Source organism: Phalacrocorax aristotelis, chromosome 4, assembly GCF_949628215.1.
Source record: "Phalacrocorax aristotelis chromosome 4, bGulAri2.1, whole genome shotgun sequence".
Lineage (NCBI taxonomy): Eukaryota > Metazoa > Chordata > Aves > Suliformes > Phalacrocoracidae > Phalacrocorax > Phalacrocorax aristotelis.
This window is the reverse complement of record NC_134279.1, coordinates 15,190,240-15,206,747: the sequence shown is the minus strand read 5'-3', so window position 1 is coordinate 15,206,747 and position 16,508 is coordinate 15,190,240. Positions and strand designations below refer to the sequence as shown.

The 16,508-nt window shown below is 42.6% G+C and overlaps 1 protein-coding gene across 4 annotated transcripts in view; it reads right to left on the bottom strand.

Moving 5' to 3' along the window:
* The window catches only part of AFF1 (ALF transcription elongation factor 1), a 132,968-nt gene that overhangs the window by 57,548 nt on the left and 58,912 nt on the right, over positions 1–16,508 (bottom strand). For all 4 annotated transcript variants that reach the window (XM_075090356.1, XM_075090358.1, XM_075090357.1 and 1 more), the window contains 2 exons: positions 9,329–9,449; positions 7,842–8,753 (listed from right to left, as the gene is read on the bottom strand). In XM_075090356.1, coding sequence (XP_074946457.1) covers positions 7,842–8,753; positions 9,329–9,449 — 1,033 coding nt within the window. The remainder of the gene's footprint in view (positions 1–7,841; positions 8,754–9,328; positions 9,450–16,508) is intronic.

The window sequence follows — 16,508 nt, the reverse complement described above, 5'->3', positions numbered from 1 at the left end:
CTCCTGTAAGGTGGAGTTTCATGTTTGGCTTCAAATTCAGAATACTGTTCAGGGTCAGGTAATTCATGCTGGCCTCCAGGCTGGGTCCTTCCGCCAAAATTTAACTTATGCTAAGCAGCTCTGGCAAAGGACTTCACCATCATCACTGGAGGGGTGGGCGGCACTGGTTTAAGTAATGACAGCAATGGTTAAGCCTTCAAGGTAGAAGATGGGGCTTTTCTTGAAGAGCCAATTAAAAAAAAAAAATATATATCCTTCAGAGGAAGGAAAATACCCAGCATACAGCTCACTGCATTATGGGTTTACTCCTCTTTCAAATTCTGTCAGTATAACCATTACAATCAGTGAAAGTGAAGCAATGATATTTCTCAAGACAAATGATTCCAGGTTCCCAGAAAGAGATACTACTACTTACTAGTTTTTCTGCTAAAGCGATTTGCCAAGTCAGGCCTTCAGGCACCCAAGCTTTTCTGAAGGACTAAAATAGAGACCACAAACCTCAAGCTAAGCACAGCTTGCGGACAAGCTCTGCAGGTTTGATTTGGTTTTGTTTAGCAATTATAGCACAAGGAAAGCATCCTCATACGAAACCCCTGCAAGATAGAGCAGACTCTTAGACAACCTGTTTTCAGCCACCTTCAAATGATGCCTCCTTCCTTCCTTCCCTGGGACTCATGGGCAGCACCAGCAAAGCCCACAAACTCTGTGCTGTCCCCCTCAAACCACAGCTTACCCTAACGTAACTGCAGCCCCAGTGGCACGTGCTACCTTCCCCTTGCTCTCTACACAGCTGGCTCTCGACATCCATGGCTCACAAAAGAGTTAGGAAACCTGAGGGATCCAGCAAAACCATCTCACTGATGTTTTCCATACTCGCTCACAAGCCAGCCACTCATTCCTGCATTCCAATTGCCCTGCGTTTCAAAAATATTAACCTGACAACATCAAGCGCTCAGGAGAAACATGAGAATTTGTCCCATATAGATGTTTTTCCATTGCTGTGTTGGACAGAGGGAGCTTTACAGAGCAGCTTACAGCACTTGCTGGGCTTCCCCTCACTTCCAAACCACTGCTTCTTGTCTGACTTACCAGAGCTCACTACTAACCCTCTGCTTTGAAAACAGGGTTATCAATTTCATTTTGACACCTTCTCAGGATTACTACATCTGAATATTTCTCCACACTTTTATTCACTTACCTTCGTAAAACTTGTGTGTGTTAGTCCCTGTTGTACAGATGAAAGTTTGGAAAATTACTCATAGCCACAACTGCAGGATATTAATTTTACTTATTAACATGCAGCCATTAACACAAAATGGGTTATTACAGGAAAAAGCTAGCTGTTTACATACACAACATTTAACAAGCACTGATTTTGTTCTGCACAGCAGTAGTTAACAACAGAAGTGTGCTTAAGTTGTCCTTAAATTCAGTGTGTTGTCCCCTGACTTTGCAAACTGCAGAGGACCACAGGTTTTCTTTTGGATTTTGGGTTTGGTTTGGTTTTTTGCGGGGTTGTGGGGTGGTGTTTTTTTTTGTTTTTGTTTTTTTGGTCCCTCCTTTTTAAACTCAGCACTCTTTACAGTTGCCAGTGAGAAAGACTATGGTCCAAATGCAGTGCTGGAATCATAACTGCTTCCAGTAAGGATGGCTGATCACAAGCCCTTCATAGGAAGAACAACCACCTAAAAAACCTCAACCAAAAACTTCCCAGCGATTAATATGCTATGACAACTCATTTAGGCCTGAGTTTCTCACACCAGTCTGGATGAGACACTGACTTCTGAGTCATCTCGAAAGATGTAATGAAGTTTTTGGAAATTCTTGCCTGACCTTATCTGTATCTATCTTTCTCTTACTCTCTGCAGGATTTGCAAATCCCCATCTAACTACTTTTTTGAATTTAGCAACCAAATTTGGACAAATGCCTGCTATGGTGCCCAGGGACACTCTATGGAAAGAAGTCGGGTTTGGCTTTACCAAAGAGCTCAGTCTGTCCATACCTGACGGGAGAACCTATTGAGGACTCAACCACTCTCTCGGAAACACTGTTTTGTGGCACCTCCTCCTTCCCCTCCTCACCATACACTCCAGGCAGATGCAGGACCCCTGTTCCTTTCTTCACACTGATACTCCCTAGCTGGGCTTCCAAGCAGGAAGAACAAACACCACCTGTTTCTGGTGGCCTGATGGCTGAATGCAGCACTATGTTTTTGTGGGTGTTGGTGTTTTGTTTGTGGGTTTTGGTTTTTTTTAATAATTCCCCTATTATTGGTATTTTGCATAAAAGCCAAGTCCAGGCCCTGTTGCTAAGCAAGCAAGCAAGGATCTCAAACCTGAAAAGCCTTGCAGCTGAGAGCTGGTAGTTGAACACTGGACCTGAGTGTACCTTCTCCAAGCATCAAAGAGGAAGATGAACAAGACTACTTCTAATTTACGGCTTTTGCAGTCTGACGCATGAACTTTGAACATCAGAGTCAAGTTAAACTGAAGTAACAGTTGTCCTTTAGGCCTCTGAACCAACCACCTGCTCCTTGCCCCACATGCCCCCAACCCTCCAGCTCTTCCAGAGCGTTCTTTGTCCTGGAGACCATAAACAAACATTAAAAATCTAGTAGTAACAATTGTCATTTGTGTGTTTGATCTGCTTCTTTAGGAGTCACACACCAACAAAAAGACAAATTTACACAATGCTCATCATGAAGCAAGGAAACCTTTGTCCAATCACATAAGGCACTTCTGACTATAGAGAGCGCAGCAGAGGAGACACAGAAATAACAACTTGCTACCTCTCTTGGTGCGGGGGGGGGGGAAGAATCAAAACAAGGAATACAAAGGGGAGAGGGGGGGAAAAAAAAGCCCAATCTCCCCTCTATTCAGTAAATGATAAATAAATATAAGGTTGGTAGAAAGAAAAGAACAGTAGCTTAATGCTAAATACTCTGTATTCATTATGTAAGACCAAATGACAGTGCTATATATATTTTTAAAGATTTTCATTTTTAAAGGACGCAGAATTAAAGCAATACACTTATTTCTAGTTTACAGGGTTCACCTCTCTGACTACTCCTGCCAGTAGAAAAGCTCAGCTGCCATGGAGAAAAGTCAGTGAAAAATGTTTTATCTAGAATGGACTTTTTCTTTTTGTCACCCAAACCTCTTTCTAGGTAGTTAGTCATTTCTATATACTATGAAACAATCATGTTTTAACTGGTAACCATTCACAAATGTTTACTGAGGTGAACAGAGCTCGATGACAGCAATCCCACTTCCAACACAGAGATCTTTCTGTGTATGCTGTGCTTCAAGGATAATACAGTGTTACCAAAAAGACTTAACATATCTGGGCTCCTTCACTGTTGTTTGGTTTTTTTTTAATTGGTTGCTTCCCAGTTTGTAGGTGAAAGAGGAGAGTCCAATGAGGTCTCATTAGATGAGATAAAAGGAGCTACTCCCTAATGTTTATGAAACTGCCAGGAAAACAAAGCCAAATCTTCAGTAAGCATCAAGTACTACACATTCCTCCAGACACTATACCCTTAATAATGCTTGAGGATTTATAAACACTCTCAAACTAGCCTCACTGCTTCTTGGCCCTGCCACAAGCAAATTCCCTTTAAGACATCACAGTCTCTGTCAATGGGTGTAATACAAGGGTCTCTGTTGGTGCTGCACTCTCCTGAAGACATGAAAAGATAGGATGGCTTTAAAAGCATCTTTGTTTAGGTGCTGGGGGAAGAGGTAAAACCTGGCAACATTAAGAGAAAGGATACATCTAAGCTTCACATATGCTATATTTTTAAGCCTTCTCAATAAGTTTGGAAAGATGCCTTAAAGAGACAGGGATGACATCTGAAAGCAAAGGTTTTTATTTGGGGAAAAGGGAAAAGAACTGTTCAGTTTCTTTATGTGAATGCAAAGTGAGTCACTGCACAGTTATCCACTGTGGATTAATTCACTCTACAGTGAATCTGCTTGTCTATTCAGACTGAAAGGCTTAACTTGTCAGTGTTGCCATGAACAGAAGCTGTCAATAATGAATTCACAGCTGCAGGTGACACACGCCTTAGAAATTCAATTAGCCAAAAAACATGTGGTAGGAGAAATGGCTTTCCTCAATTTTGCCAGGGGAGATCATAGGAAAAACTGTATTTGGCATGTGGCTGTTCAGTGTAACTGAGGCCAAACAGTTACAAATTATAACATTTATAAAACCATGCTCCCAGTTCCTGGGAGTAAGAGGGAAGAACAGCAGTTTGTGCTAGCCTAGACCTATTCACTGTCAGGGTCATGGGAGGGCAGGAGCCTCCCCACAGCTCATATTTCACCAAAAACCAACAGGGAGGACCAACTTTTCAGCCAAAGGACCCCCTGATTAGCCTTCCCAAGATCCTCTCTTTGCATAAATCTTTCACCTGCACGCAACATACCTCAGTGGATGTTTCCTAAATGCAAACCAACCCAGCCCTGTTCCCCAATCACCTCTCTCACACTGTACATCCAGCACACAAGAAATACATCCAGGTGTGCAATCACACACTTTCTTCCTCTTCACTCCCCAGGCTTTAGCACTGAAAGACTGTATCATCAAATATATGTTAACCATTGAAACCAAACAGAAATAAGTACACATGACAATGACAAGCCTGAAACAAACAGAATATGAAGTAACGGGATTTTTCACTAGAGCTTACAGAGCCATTTTCCAAAACGTCTATGCACAGAAAAAGTCAGAGGTCACAATCTAGAGATATCTGCCTCAAATGAGGATCATTCAGCATACTCACACAAGGTTTTATCTATCATCTTTGAAATGGACTAAGCATATAATTAAAACCAGGGTTTTGGTTTGTGCAAAACCATTTCTTTCATTACCTTCAATTCCCTTTTTACTACGTTCTTACTCTGCCGCAGATCTACTAGCACTCCCCGACCAGCATGGGTAACACTACTTGTGCTCTGGCAGCTGTAGGATTTTTATGGGCATTTGGATTCAGAGTCCTGTGCTGAATGGAAAGTGAGAAAGAAGTTTCATTCATCATACAGCATCATCGCTAATGCTGCCCTACCTAAAACCATATTAAACCAGAGATACACGAGATGACATAAAAAGCATGGCGATGGGAAAAAAGATAAGATGAAAACAGAAGTGGGATCAGGAGAGTTGGGAAAGAACGAGGAAGTCTAATTTCTGAAAAATAAGCATGGCCTCTCAACAAAAAAATATTAAAAAACCTACACCCAAACCCCAGGAACTGCAGTTTTAAACCTAGTTTTAGGTTTAAACTTTTAAACACGTTTTAAACCCAGAAATGCCCTTTATCATTTTGGCAATGGATAATAAAGAATGGGTAATGCAGAAGGTAAGGCCCTGCACTGCTTTACCTCTCCTCCAGGAGTAAAATATCCGGTCAAGCAAATAATGAAATGCAGATCACAGTGCACGTGCTATTTTGAGGTACCATGTGCAATGCCAAACCTACTTTGAAGCAAATAAAGTCTCCCAGCATTAAAGTATTTTCACAACTTCCCAACAATGTCATTTTGCAAGTTTCCTCTCATTTTCCACAAGAAATTGCCTACAGCCATTTGCAGCTGATCAACACCCTTTTCCATGGCAAGCAGGCTGCCCCCACACTCTCCCTTTTTATAACAAAGGCAAAATACAATTTGAAAACTATCTTTGTAGTTCTCCTTGCTCAGCTGCCTTAGGTCAGCACTGTGGAATCCTACATCCCATAGGGCGTAGCACTATTCTCAGCGCTGAAGGATGAGCGTGGTAGAACTGCCAAACGTACCTGGGAACCAAGTGTGTCTGAACTCGCAGGAAGCTGAACCACAAGGCAGGCAGAATTAATGTACTGGTCCCTTAGCTGGGGACCACCAGCACACAACATGCTTCCAAGGGCACAACGAAGAAGAGCGCGCATTTGCTGAATACCACACAACCAACAGCAGCGCTGCTCCTCTCCCACTGCTTTATCAGTGCGAGCTTCAAGCTGCTTTAACCTAGAGCACATCTGAGATCCAAGGCTTCTGCCGCCACCGCACGTGACAAACCACACAGGTGGTCTTGGGATCAGCAAAAACAGATGGAGTATAACAAGGAATCTTGCTGTATCAAAATAACTGTAAAGGAAGGAGCCACTTCTTAAGCCCCTGGTTAAGAAGCAATTATAATTCCAGCCCTCCCCTTCCCCTGAAGTTTCCTAATAGTGTCCTAAACAACACACCTGCTCCTTGTGAAGCCACTGGACTTCACAGCAGGGCTCAAACGTAGGTGAGAGATGCTTTCTGAAATCTACAGAAAAGCCTTCCCAACCACTCTGATTGCTGCTCTTTCCTTGTCTCTCAAGTCAAAGCTAGAACAGACTAATCTAACCCAACTCAACTGCGCCAGCCTATGCCACACACTCCATGTGATCTCTAACCAACTCAAGATGCAGGGAAAAGTATATGAAAAAATCCCCATTTTCTGAAGTTTTCTTCCTTCTGGCAAGAGGGCCACTGAAGTAGTACAAGAGCAACAGTGTTATGTTCTGAATTGCACCTGCTAATCTGCAATACCCTGCATTCAACCTTGCTGCAACCAATTGAAATGACTCAACCTGGAAAAGAGCAATCCATGAAAATGACCAAAAAAGCACAATGAAAGATGAAAGAGCACAGGAAGGCAGAAATCTATCTGCAGATTGAAATTGCAGATTCTAACTGAAGATTGAAATCTAAGCCCCAAAACATTATTAATTTCTAAATGCGGGGGGGGGGAAGCAAATTAATAAGCTAGTTTTTCACTCTCAAGAAAATACTACATATTAGGAGGAAGTTGTTCTCAGATGAGTAGGAATAACCAGTTTTACATGCAACACATTTTGTCTTTGGTCCAACCGTCACCTCTTCACTGCAACAACTGCAGCTTCCCATCCCATGTCTTTTGCAACATCTCTCTCAGTCCTTGGCAGAAAAGGACAAATGTTAGTGACTGCAACGAAGGTATGCTCAAGCTTGATGCCTAGGCTGTCTTCTGCTGATAAGAACAAACACATAGCAGAGTTCTGCTCATTTTTGCTCATAGCTGGGACAAGAAAGAAAGTATCTTTGCTTGAATGCAAAGTTTTACAGAACTTTTAGGATCTTCCTTATTGAGAATTCCACCTCTGCACTAAATTTACCTTCAGAACTTGCTTAAAAGGCATTTGATGAAATGGGAGACAGAATGCTGTTGTGTTTCCCAAGGAAGAACAACATGGCAGGAGTCTACAGGATCTCTTTTTTCCCACATTAATATTTTCCTGGGGGTCTATAGTGAGAACTTACAAACTTACTTAGAAGAACCCTGTGGTGTTCCCAGTCACTTATCACAAAGCCCCAAAACCTTCAGCCTACCAGGTGACCACAGAACTCACTGCATAGTCAGCTGCCCCAATATTCAGTGAGGATTTGGGGCCTCTACCCACCAGCACTCAGTCTGAGTATGGACTCTCTGCATGTACTAACTTCAGGTGCATCACCACTCGACCTACTCTGCACGTAATTTCCCCCTTTTCCTTTTCAACAATCGTTAGAGGCAAAACAAAAATCACAGCAACAGAAGCACTCTGTCTAATCACAAAAGCAGCTGCAGCTTCGCTGAGAAAATCAGAATCATGGCAAGTGTTCCATTTTCACCATCCAGTTCTGTCACCCAGGTCAGCAAAAGCCAACCTCACAATGCACCTTCTAAATACGACAACACATGTATAGCCATCATTGCTTCCAGTAGTCTCTGCCCTTTGATGACCTGTTCTTCCACAGCTGAACTTACCCTGCCAGCAACAGAGCCCTGCAACAATTGCACTCACCTCTACAGGCTCAGAAGGGATTTCCAATTTGGATAGTTTGGCTTTAGTGTTCGCCTTCAAATCTAAGATTTTTTCATCAGGTTCTCCATGGTATTCCTCCAGGAGAGGTTTGAGCTCCGGTGATTCAGCTGGTGCCTGATCTTGGCCATCCATTGGTCTGACATAGGCAGTTGGTTTCTGCTGCATTGCACTGGTTTTTGATGGCAATGGTGGGGGAAAAGTCTGAGAGGAAGGCTGAGTGGTGCTGGTTAGGGTAACAGCTGAGCTATCCTGACTTTCCTTCTCCTGTGATCCTGTCACTAGGTCCTGAGATGATTTTTTTTGACTGTGGGTTGGCCCATGACTTTTGCTGCTGTTCTGTGACCTGGAATTGCTATGCTGGCTGGAATGTAGAGGTGACGGGGGTGCCACTGGAGAAGACACAGGTGACAGCAATGGAGAACGGGCCAAAATGGAAGGCTGCAGTTCATTAGCATGACCTTCACCAACCGCATGCCTGTCATTTCTCTTGTGGTGAAAACCTGCATGACTCTCCTGGCCACCACGATTGTGTTCTTGACCTTGGCTCTGACCATTTGATACACTATGACTCTTGGTGTGCAAACCTGAAGCTGCTTCTGTTCTTGATTGTGCCTTTTGGTAGTGAACGGAGTGGCTTGGAGGGGGAGGAGCTACAGCCGTAGGTCCCATGGGTGGATGGTGGGTTGTGCGGTGGAATGAGGATGGTAATGTATGGCTGGTCTTTTCAGGGAAGTATGGACGATCAGGCTTTCCTTGTGGGATCAGAGGAGCAACACTTTTTGGAATCCCTATGAGATTCTGATGGGATTTGTTGCTGATGAGCTCCTTGACCTCCTCATAATTGCCCAGCATGTTCTGAATTCGGTTTGACAACTCATCTTCTTTAGTAGTCTGCAACAGAAGAACAGAGAGGGGGAAATTTTAAAAGCATGGACCCCTTCCCTCCCCCTTCCCCCCCAAAAGAAATAGCTCAAGAAGAGACATTCTTCAGGATCTTATTTTTATCACTGTGCATCACCATAAGTGAAGTTACACAAGCTCATCTTGATCCTGTATGCAGTCTCTCCAAAGCAAGTGGGACTGCTCTAGTCAGTATTAGTTCTTCTGAGCCAAGATTGCAGGTGTGCCTGCAGTCTTCAGGAGCTCTAACATCAGGCCAGTTTGTTTCAACCACAGCTGCAGGCAGGCAGGCAGCCAAGCTACTCTTGAACACCCTCCCTCAAACTCCCAGACTACAGGAGGCTCCCAAATGAATCTGCCCAACCCAAAGTCTATACTCTACTTGCACCATCTACAGAGCTTTAAGCACATACTCTGATAAATTTAAGTTAAGCAGACAGGAAGATGCTGTGTTTGCATGTATCATGCTCAAGTCTATGATACCATATGCAGAGGCCACAGCTACCCTCTTCCACCCCAACCCTCTTTCCTCCTCTCCCTCCACCATGCACCCCCCTACCATTTACCTTATAGGGTTCTGCAAAGAGGGGAGTCTTCTCAGGGAACTTGTCTTTCTCCTGCAGAGCCTCCTGATTTCGCCTCTCTTTCTCTCGAATACGCAGCAAGTTCCTGTCTTCGTTGTACAAGCTTTAGGAAAGAAAGAAAGAAAGGATGGTTAACATTTTACACCAGCGTTATCAACTAGTATCTACTTCGTGCAGAAACCGTGGTTTTCAGACAATGGTATAGGTCCAGCATGAAAGTAATTTTGAAATCCACAGGGTGGTTATAGCTGACGAACCAGTTATGTCAAGTATTTGCCATATCACATAATAATGTAACATACAAGGTACAGCATGGCATCCTTCTCAGTGATTTCTACTCTCAATAGCATATATCAAGAAGGGCATGAAGGGGAAAACTATCCATCCATTTAATTGTGAAACACAAATTAAGAAGTCAACATGGTGATAAGTGCATGAGCTGGCAAATCCAGTTGCAGGAATCAATATGAAAACTACTGGTTTTGTTCTCCTCCAGACTTCTGCCCTAACTCTTCACCCGAGAGTAAAAAAGAATCCACTATTTTGACGGTGTTGCCACTTTCAGAGACTGAACTTTGCCTACTTTATAAACAGGCCTGATAACTTACTCTCTACTTTAAACAGACATTTGGAAAGCTGCTTACATGGCAAACTATGTAGTTGCATTTAAAGCGACCACATAAATATATTTAAAGAGAAGGTTTTAGAAATTTGGAAAACACCAGGTCAGACCCCGCTGTTCCTCCTCAACCACATACACATGCACTCAACTCCACCAGCCCTGCATCAGAACAGCAATAAAGCTGTGTTACATGCACAGCAGGATGACTTCATGGAAAACAAGATCCTTTAAACTATACTACAGTGAAACACCACTGCAAAATAAGGGAATTTATTGCTTTAATATTTATGGACATTTGGGAAGAAAAAGCATGCAGGCATAGTATGTGGACGCAGGTTTTTCTCTCCTATTTCGACTCTACTGCATATTCTACTGCATACATACGATTCCTATATTCTTCTTAGTGGGTTCAACTTCTCAAGTGTCCCTATTTGGAAGAGAAGAGCCTTGTCTTCCCTACGAGTGACATCTTGTCAAATACTACACGCATCATAATCTACAGAAAGTTTAATCATCCCAAAAGCAGATGCAGAGGATTAGCTTTGCTGTAACAGTTAACCAAGACTACTGCAGAGGGGGTTTCCTGACTCAACATGAGTGCTGGAAAATGATGTTGTCTGATGGCAAATTTCCATATATGGAACTGCAGCAAGGATGTACTTGTGCCATTAAGACAGAAAAACATATTCAGGGCTTAGTCTGTGCACATTTGAAATAGTTTCCAACTTTGTTAGTACTGAACTGTTTCCAAACATAGAGCTTACTGGAAACTTCTGTTTTGCTATGTACTCCACTTCTGCAAATGATACAATTTTAAAAATAAAAAGGAATCACAGATCACTGATTCAGTAAATATACACAATCCTTCTGTTACAAACAATATAGAAGCATTTCCTTTTCACATCTGATGTCATTATGCATGTGAGTAATTTCATATCTATAATCAGTTACTTGGTCAGTTGCCCTCTGCGTGCCAGGAAAACTTTGTGCAGCCAGGTATGGGAGATATCAACTACTGAAGACAAAAAATTAGGAGTCATACAGCAAACCAGAAACAATCTTGGCTACATCGGCTGCTTGAAATTGTATGTGTGCAAATGGGATTTTTAGCAAATGCATTTCAAGTTGACAGAATTTTTAAAACATATCTGTTCAAATTACCTGGAAAATTTTTACTGAATGAAATACCGTTTTCCAAACATTCCAGGAAGTAAAAAATGATCTGTATATATCCTTTATATAAACTTCAAAAAAATTCCCTTAACAGCAAGCATGAAAAAAAAAAAACCAAAACACCCCACAAAAGATGGTTTTAAAAGCTGAGATGCTGGCTTTTAGCACGAAGGAAACCTATGAAACATCCTCTTCACCAATCTGTGACACTATGGCCCATTGTCAGGAACACCAATGCCAACTTTAGAACAAATTTTTTGCTGTTTTTGTTGGGTTGGGTTTTTTTGAGGGCATTAATTTAACCTGGATCAATCAGCTCCTCTTCCCCCTCAGTCCCCAGTTCATTTCCCCCACGGCTGCAGACCACTCAAGTCAACACAGTGGGGAGGGCAAAGGAACAAAACCACTGCCCTTGGCGGTAGTCCTTGCTTCTTGCCATTTCCCAGCCTCTTTGCCCTGCTGTCAATATCTTCCCTTAACAAATTATACAAGTCTCTTGCAAGGAGCTCTTCTGATGTGTTCAGACTAATCAAGACTCTTACTGCAAGCAGGTGCTCAGCTCCAGCTCTCCCCCACCCACTTTGACTTCTTTCCTTTTGAAGCTACCACCAAGTATATTTTTGAGCCTAACAATAGTATTCAGTTTTCCCAGTCATATTTTCCCCTGCCAGTTCTTCAGCCATAATTTTCACCATTCAATAGACAGAGGGACATAAAGGAAATTAAAAGACACAAAGGGGACCTACTGTTTACAAGTGTGACAACTGTGTTAAAGAGAGCAAGGTCCTTCTCCTGCTTTGCATCTTTTGATATACACATTTTGGTCTGAACAACATTGCCTACATCTTAGCCTGTCCTGGTGCTACTTCTGTCTTGATCCACACCATGAATGCCAAGCACTCAGACCTACACAGTACTTTATTAATACAACTTCAACATTAAATATACATACTTGGTTTTGTTTGTTTTTCTCCCTAGTACTTATTAAATTACTCATGGTGTTGGCTGGAGTATGCAGCACCCACAGATATTGTGCTAGCTTTCCCCAGAATAGATTTGCTACTGCAATTTGCAGATTGTTGCGGCACACTTCAGATCCAGGCCTCCTGGACACAAGCTGCTGAGCTGGCATAGCTCTCTGCTGAACCCAAAGATTATAAGAAATGAAAGTGGTTTAAAATGCTCATTTAAACAATACATGAGGACAAAAGCCACAGCAAATCCATCTCTTTTTAACACAGATTGTTTTAAAATAAGCCAATGTCATTTTCTTCCCAGGTAAGAGATTGTTTGCCTCTTTCAGAGGGGACAGAGAAAGACATAAAAGCCATGAGGTTGAACACAAGTATCTTGGGGAATGCTGTCAAGACTAAAAGAGTAACTTCTCTTCTAACAGACCCATTCCCTACCTCCCCAACAACCTTGGTTACCTTGCAAAAACTCTAACGTCACTACTAGAGCATACCACATCACTTTATAATCTGCATTATTGTTTAGTAAGGCACATGCAATAGTATTTCATACTTGAGATCTTTCTAGGTTCATTACTGTAGTAGTGGGCATTCCTACAAAACACTGAGGACTTTTGAGTAACAACCTCTGCACACTACCAGAGTCAAGCATCCTATCCTTGTAATGACTACACTACCCCTTGCTTGCCTAGCTTTCAGCAGTAATCTAAAATTTGCTCCTCTGATCACCTTCTTTACATAAGATTTATTAGCAAGGAGATAATGTAGATCAACCTTCTTAAACAAACAAAAAAATATATACAATATGTTAGACGGATCCAGTTACAAGCTGAGATGGGGAGTCCGAGGGTATCCACATGTTCACCCGTGTTCTCACTTTGTATGATAAACCTACTGAGAACATGACTTGGTATTTTAAAAAACCTTTTAAGGTTTTTTTTCTTATGGTTGCTGGGTAAAAAGGGCAGGAGCCATCAACTATCCAGATTACTATTCTAGCAGGAAAATACAAAACAGCATGACACTATCAGCAGTAAACCAACACCGAAAAGCATTAGTGATGATCTACAAATATCAGTGTAACCACATGTCCATCTTCCTGGCTGGAAGAGCACTGAGAGGTTGAATCACTCCACAGTGAGACCCTGCTGTGAAACAAACAAGTGGAAATCCTGACTGAGAAGTTTTATGTTTTGTTTAGTTGATTCAACTTGCAGAGCAGGAGAGTGAGCCAAAGCCCACTGAAATAGGCAAAGAATTCGTATTTGTTTGAACAGACTTTGTGTTGGGCAATGAGAGAGCATTCTTCAGTCATGCAAAACAGGCCTGACCTGGGCACACATGTGCAAACCTCCGGCAAAATGAAGGGAAGTCATCATTGGGACACTACATCAGCTCACAAGGTTCAGCTTCTGCACCTTTCAAAAAAACAAACCAAAACAAAAAACCCACCCCACCCCCCAACCAAACAACCCTGAAATATTAGAAGTTTGAGTTCATAAATGTTAATCACAAACCAAAGCATTAGCACAGTATTACTAATATTTCAGCCTCTTTACCACAAACTCTAGCAATAATATCAAGTCTTAAGACAAAACAGAACATGTATGTACACATGCATGCACAAGCAAAAATTTACTGGAAAGGAGGCAAGCAGAACATCAGTCTGACATGTTGGAGGAACTGGGGAAAACCTCAGGGGCTATTTTTATTTGTTCTCCCAGCATAAAATCTGCTGTAAGCACTGGCCGATCAGGGTTTTTGTTTTACATTATGCCTTGCTGTAAACAGCTCACTAGATCTCAAGTTAAAGCAACAGAAACCGTAACTTACAAGCACTTTAAAAACTAACAGCAGCAATTAAAAAAAAAAAAAAAAGAACCAAAAAAAACCCAGAAGACAACCAGCCCCAAGTCATGTATTATGATCCTGCAAATTGTTTTCTCTAAAACACTGTGCTATGTCCATGTGGATTACGGATATCCTTCTATTTCTAGGCTGGCGAGCATCCAAATTCAGAGCAATCAAGCTGTTTTATTCAGAGGTTCTGATTACTTTAAAACAAAAGGAAAACCCTAAACAACTGTAACTGGTATCTCTTGCAACAATAATATTTATGATACAAAGTAGCTATCTTTCCTATATGTGTCCCAATACCGAATGTAAAACATCTTACATGCCACTTGCTGCAAAAACAGCAGCTGTAATAGCTTCTAAAGGCCTTTTCTTTCCCTGAACCTTCCTTGACCCCAAGCTCTCTTCCCAGCAATAAATTCTTTTTAAAGAGTGTGTGAAGAGAAAGAGAGGAGGGATGGAGGGGAGGGGAAGGGAAACCGCCTTTTTACCACAATGCCAGTTCTTGCAGGTTTAAAAGAAGATGAACGTGCCTGCTCTGGGACAGCTCAGCAGACACGGGTGCTCTCACATGTACAGGACTAGCGGGCACTGCTCAGCGAGGTTAGTCACGCGTTGTTACTACTGCAGACCTCTTCATGCTGTCATGGTGACCAGCGGCCCAGGCTGCTGGCCATGCACAGCTGGCGACTGGTTCAGCCAAGCGAGGGGTCATTCCCCTCCATTTTGCTGTTCAGGATCACCATCCACCCTCTGCCTCCCCTTCTGAAGCAGATCAAACTAATTTTTGTTGCAAGCTTTCCTCCAGCTTCAGTGCACAGGAGAAGGTACAGTTTTAAAACCGTAAGGATATGGGAATAAACACTGAGTAGTTACTTATTTGGTCACACAGCTGACAGCACCAGCCCTCCCTTCTCTAAGTTACAGGCAAGCTCTTAAACTACCTGAAGACAACAGCTAAAACTCATTTTAATTCATATATTTTACCATGTAGGTTATCAGGTTTCCATTCGTGCTACTTCATCTCATACTGAGCTGCTTTTACTTAAAAACAAATAAATTGTATTGTACTAGACAGCATTCTAATTCCAAACAGAAGCATCTGCTGCCTACTGAAATGTCCCCTTTTTTAATGCAAGCCTGTAGTTATCCTAGTCCCAACACCTGTGGAGACACTGTTTCTGTCCACCATTAACCTGGCCATGTAGGGTATTTGTCAGTATGCTCCTTCAAGCTTTTGAAACCTGGGTTATGCTGTAACACATAACACTGCACAGTTTTCCCCAGAGTCACTGTTAGGAAGCCAGGCAGAAAGCATTGGAGAACCACAGTCAGCCAGGCCCTGCGTGGACCCGTGCCAAGAGGAGAGGAGGTCTCCACTGCCTGCCAGGCGCCATCAGAGGAAACCTGTGTAGCGAAGCCGCCTGCCAGGCTCCAGCAAGCTGTCCCTCTCACATGCAGACGGAGCCCTAACCTTGCTACTGCCAAAGCTGCAGGGCGAATCCCCAGCTCCTGTTCTTCGGCAACCTCTCCAGATCAGCACCTTTGATATTTAGATTTTCCGAGAATGGAAACTCAAAAAACCTCAAAACCAAAACCACGCCCAAGCTCTTCCTTACTGATTTGCAGAAATGCTTTGGGAAACTGGACCTCCAGGCTTGCTTAGCACCAATATTCCAAGCACATGGGAGCCTGAGAACTGGCGGACTCCATGGTCCCACTGCATCTGTCTTCAGGAGGAAAACAGTTCAACATTTGATATTTAAAAACAGTGCTGCACTCTCTGCAGCTGGGCTACACCTGACATGGCACCAGGAAAACCCAAACACCCAGTATGGTCAAACAGGCAGATAAGACTGAATGTCTGCCCTGAAATATTAGTCCTGAACATCTTCAAACATGCTCCACAAGAAGTAAACACATGCACAAATCCCTCCCGCCCAAAAAAAAAACACCAAATCATGCTTTGCAACAGACTGAGACAGTAAAATACTCCTAGGCTCAAAGCATCCCATGCTGGAGAAGGTAGTCCACTGGCTCCAGTTATGAGAGATTTGGTTTATAAGTTCAGCAAAGCATACACCCTGACCCATGACATCATCCAGGCTTAGGTCTGTAACACAAACTATGAAAATACCAATGTGCTCTGAAGCCACTCTCAGTGGCATGACAATCCTTACTACAGGGTTTCAAACACTGATACGTAACAATCCAGCCCATGACAACATTTCCAAGAAAGAGTGGTGCAGGAAAAAATTCTGCCTCTCCTCCTGTCCTGTGTTTTCTCCAAATGACAACGAAATGAGAATAAAAATCTGCTTTAGTCTTAAGAGTAATAAGCTATATTGCTGGGCCCCAAAAGAAATTATTCCAGCAGCAGGGAAGGGGGTGGAGAAAGGCTAAAAAGCAAACACAAACGACCGGTCACTTCCTTCCAAACGCACGGGACCTCTTCCCTCTGAAACATTAAGAGAGAACATTTCCTTTCAGTACAACTGCAGGAAATCACAAATTTATTGAAGCTGTTTTGTCATTAAATGGA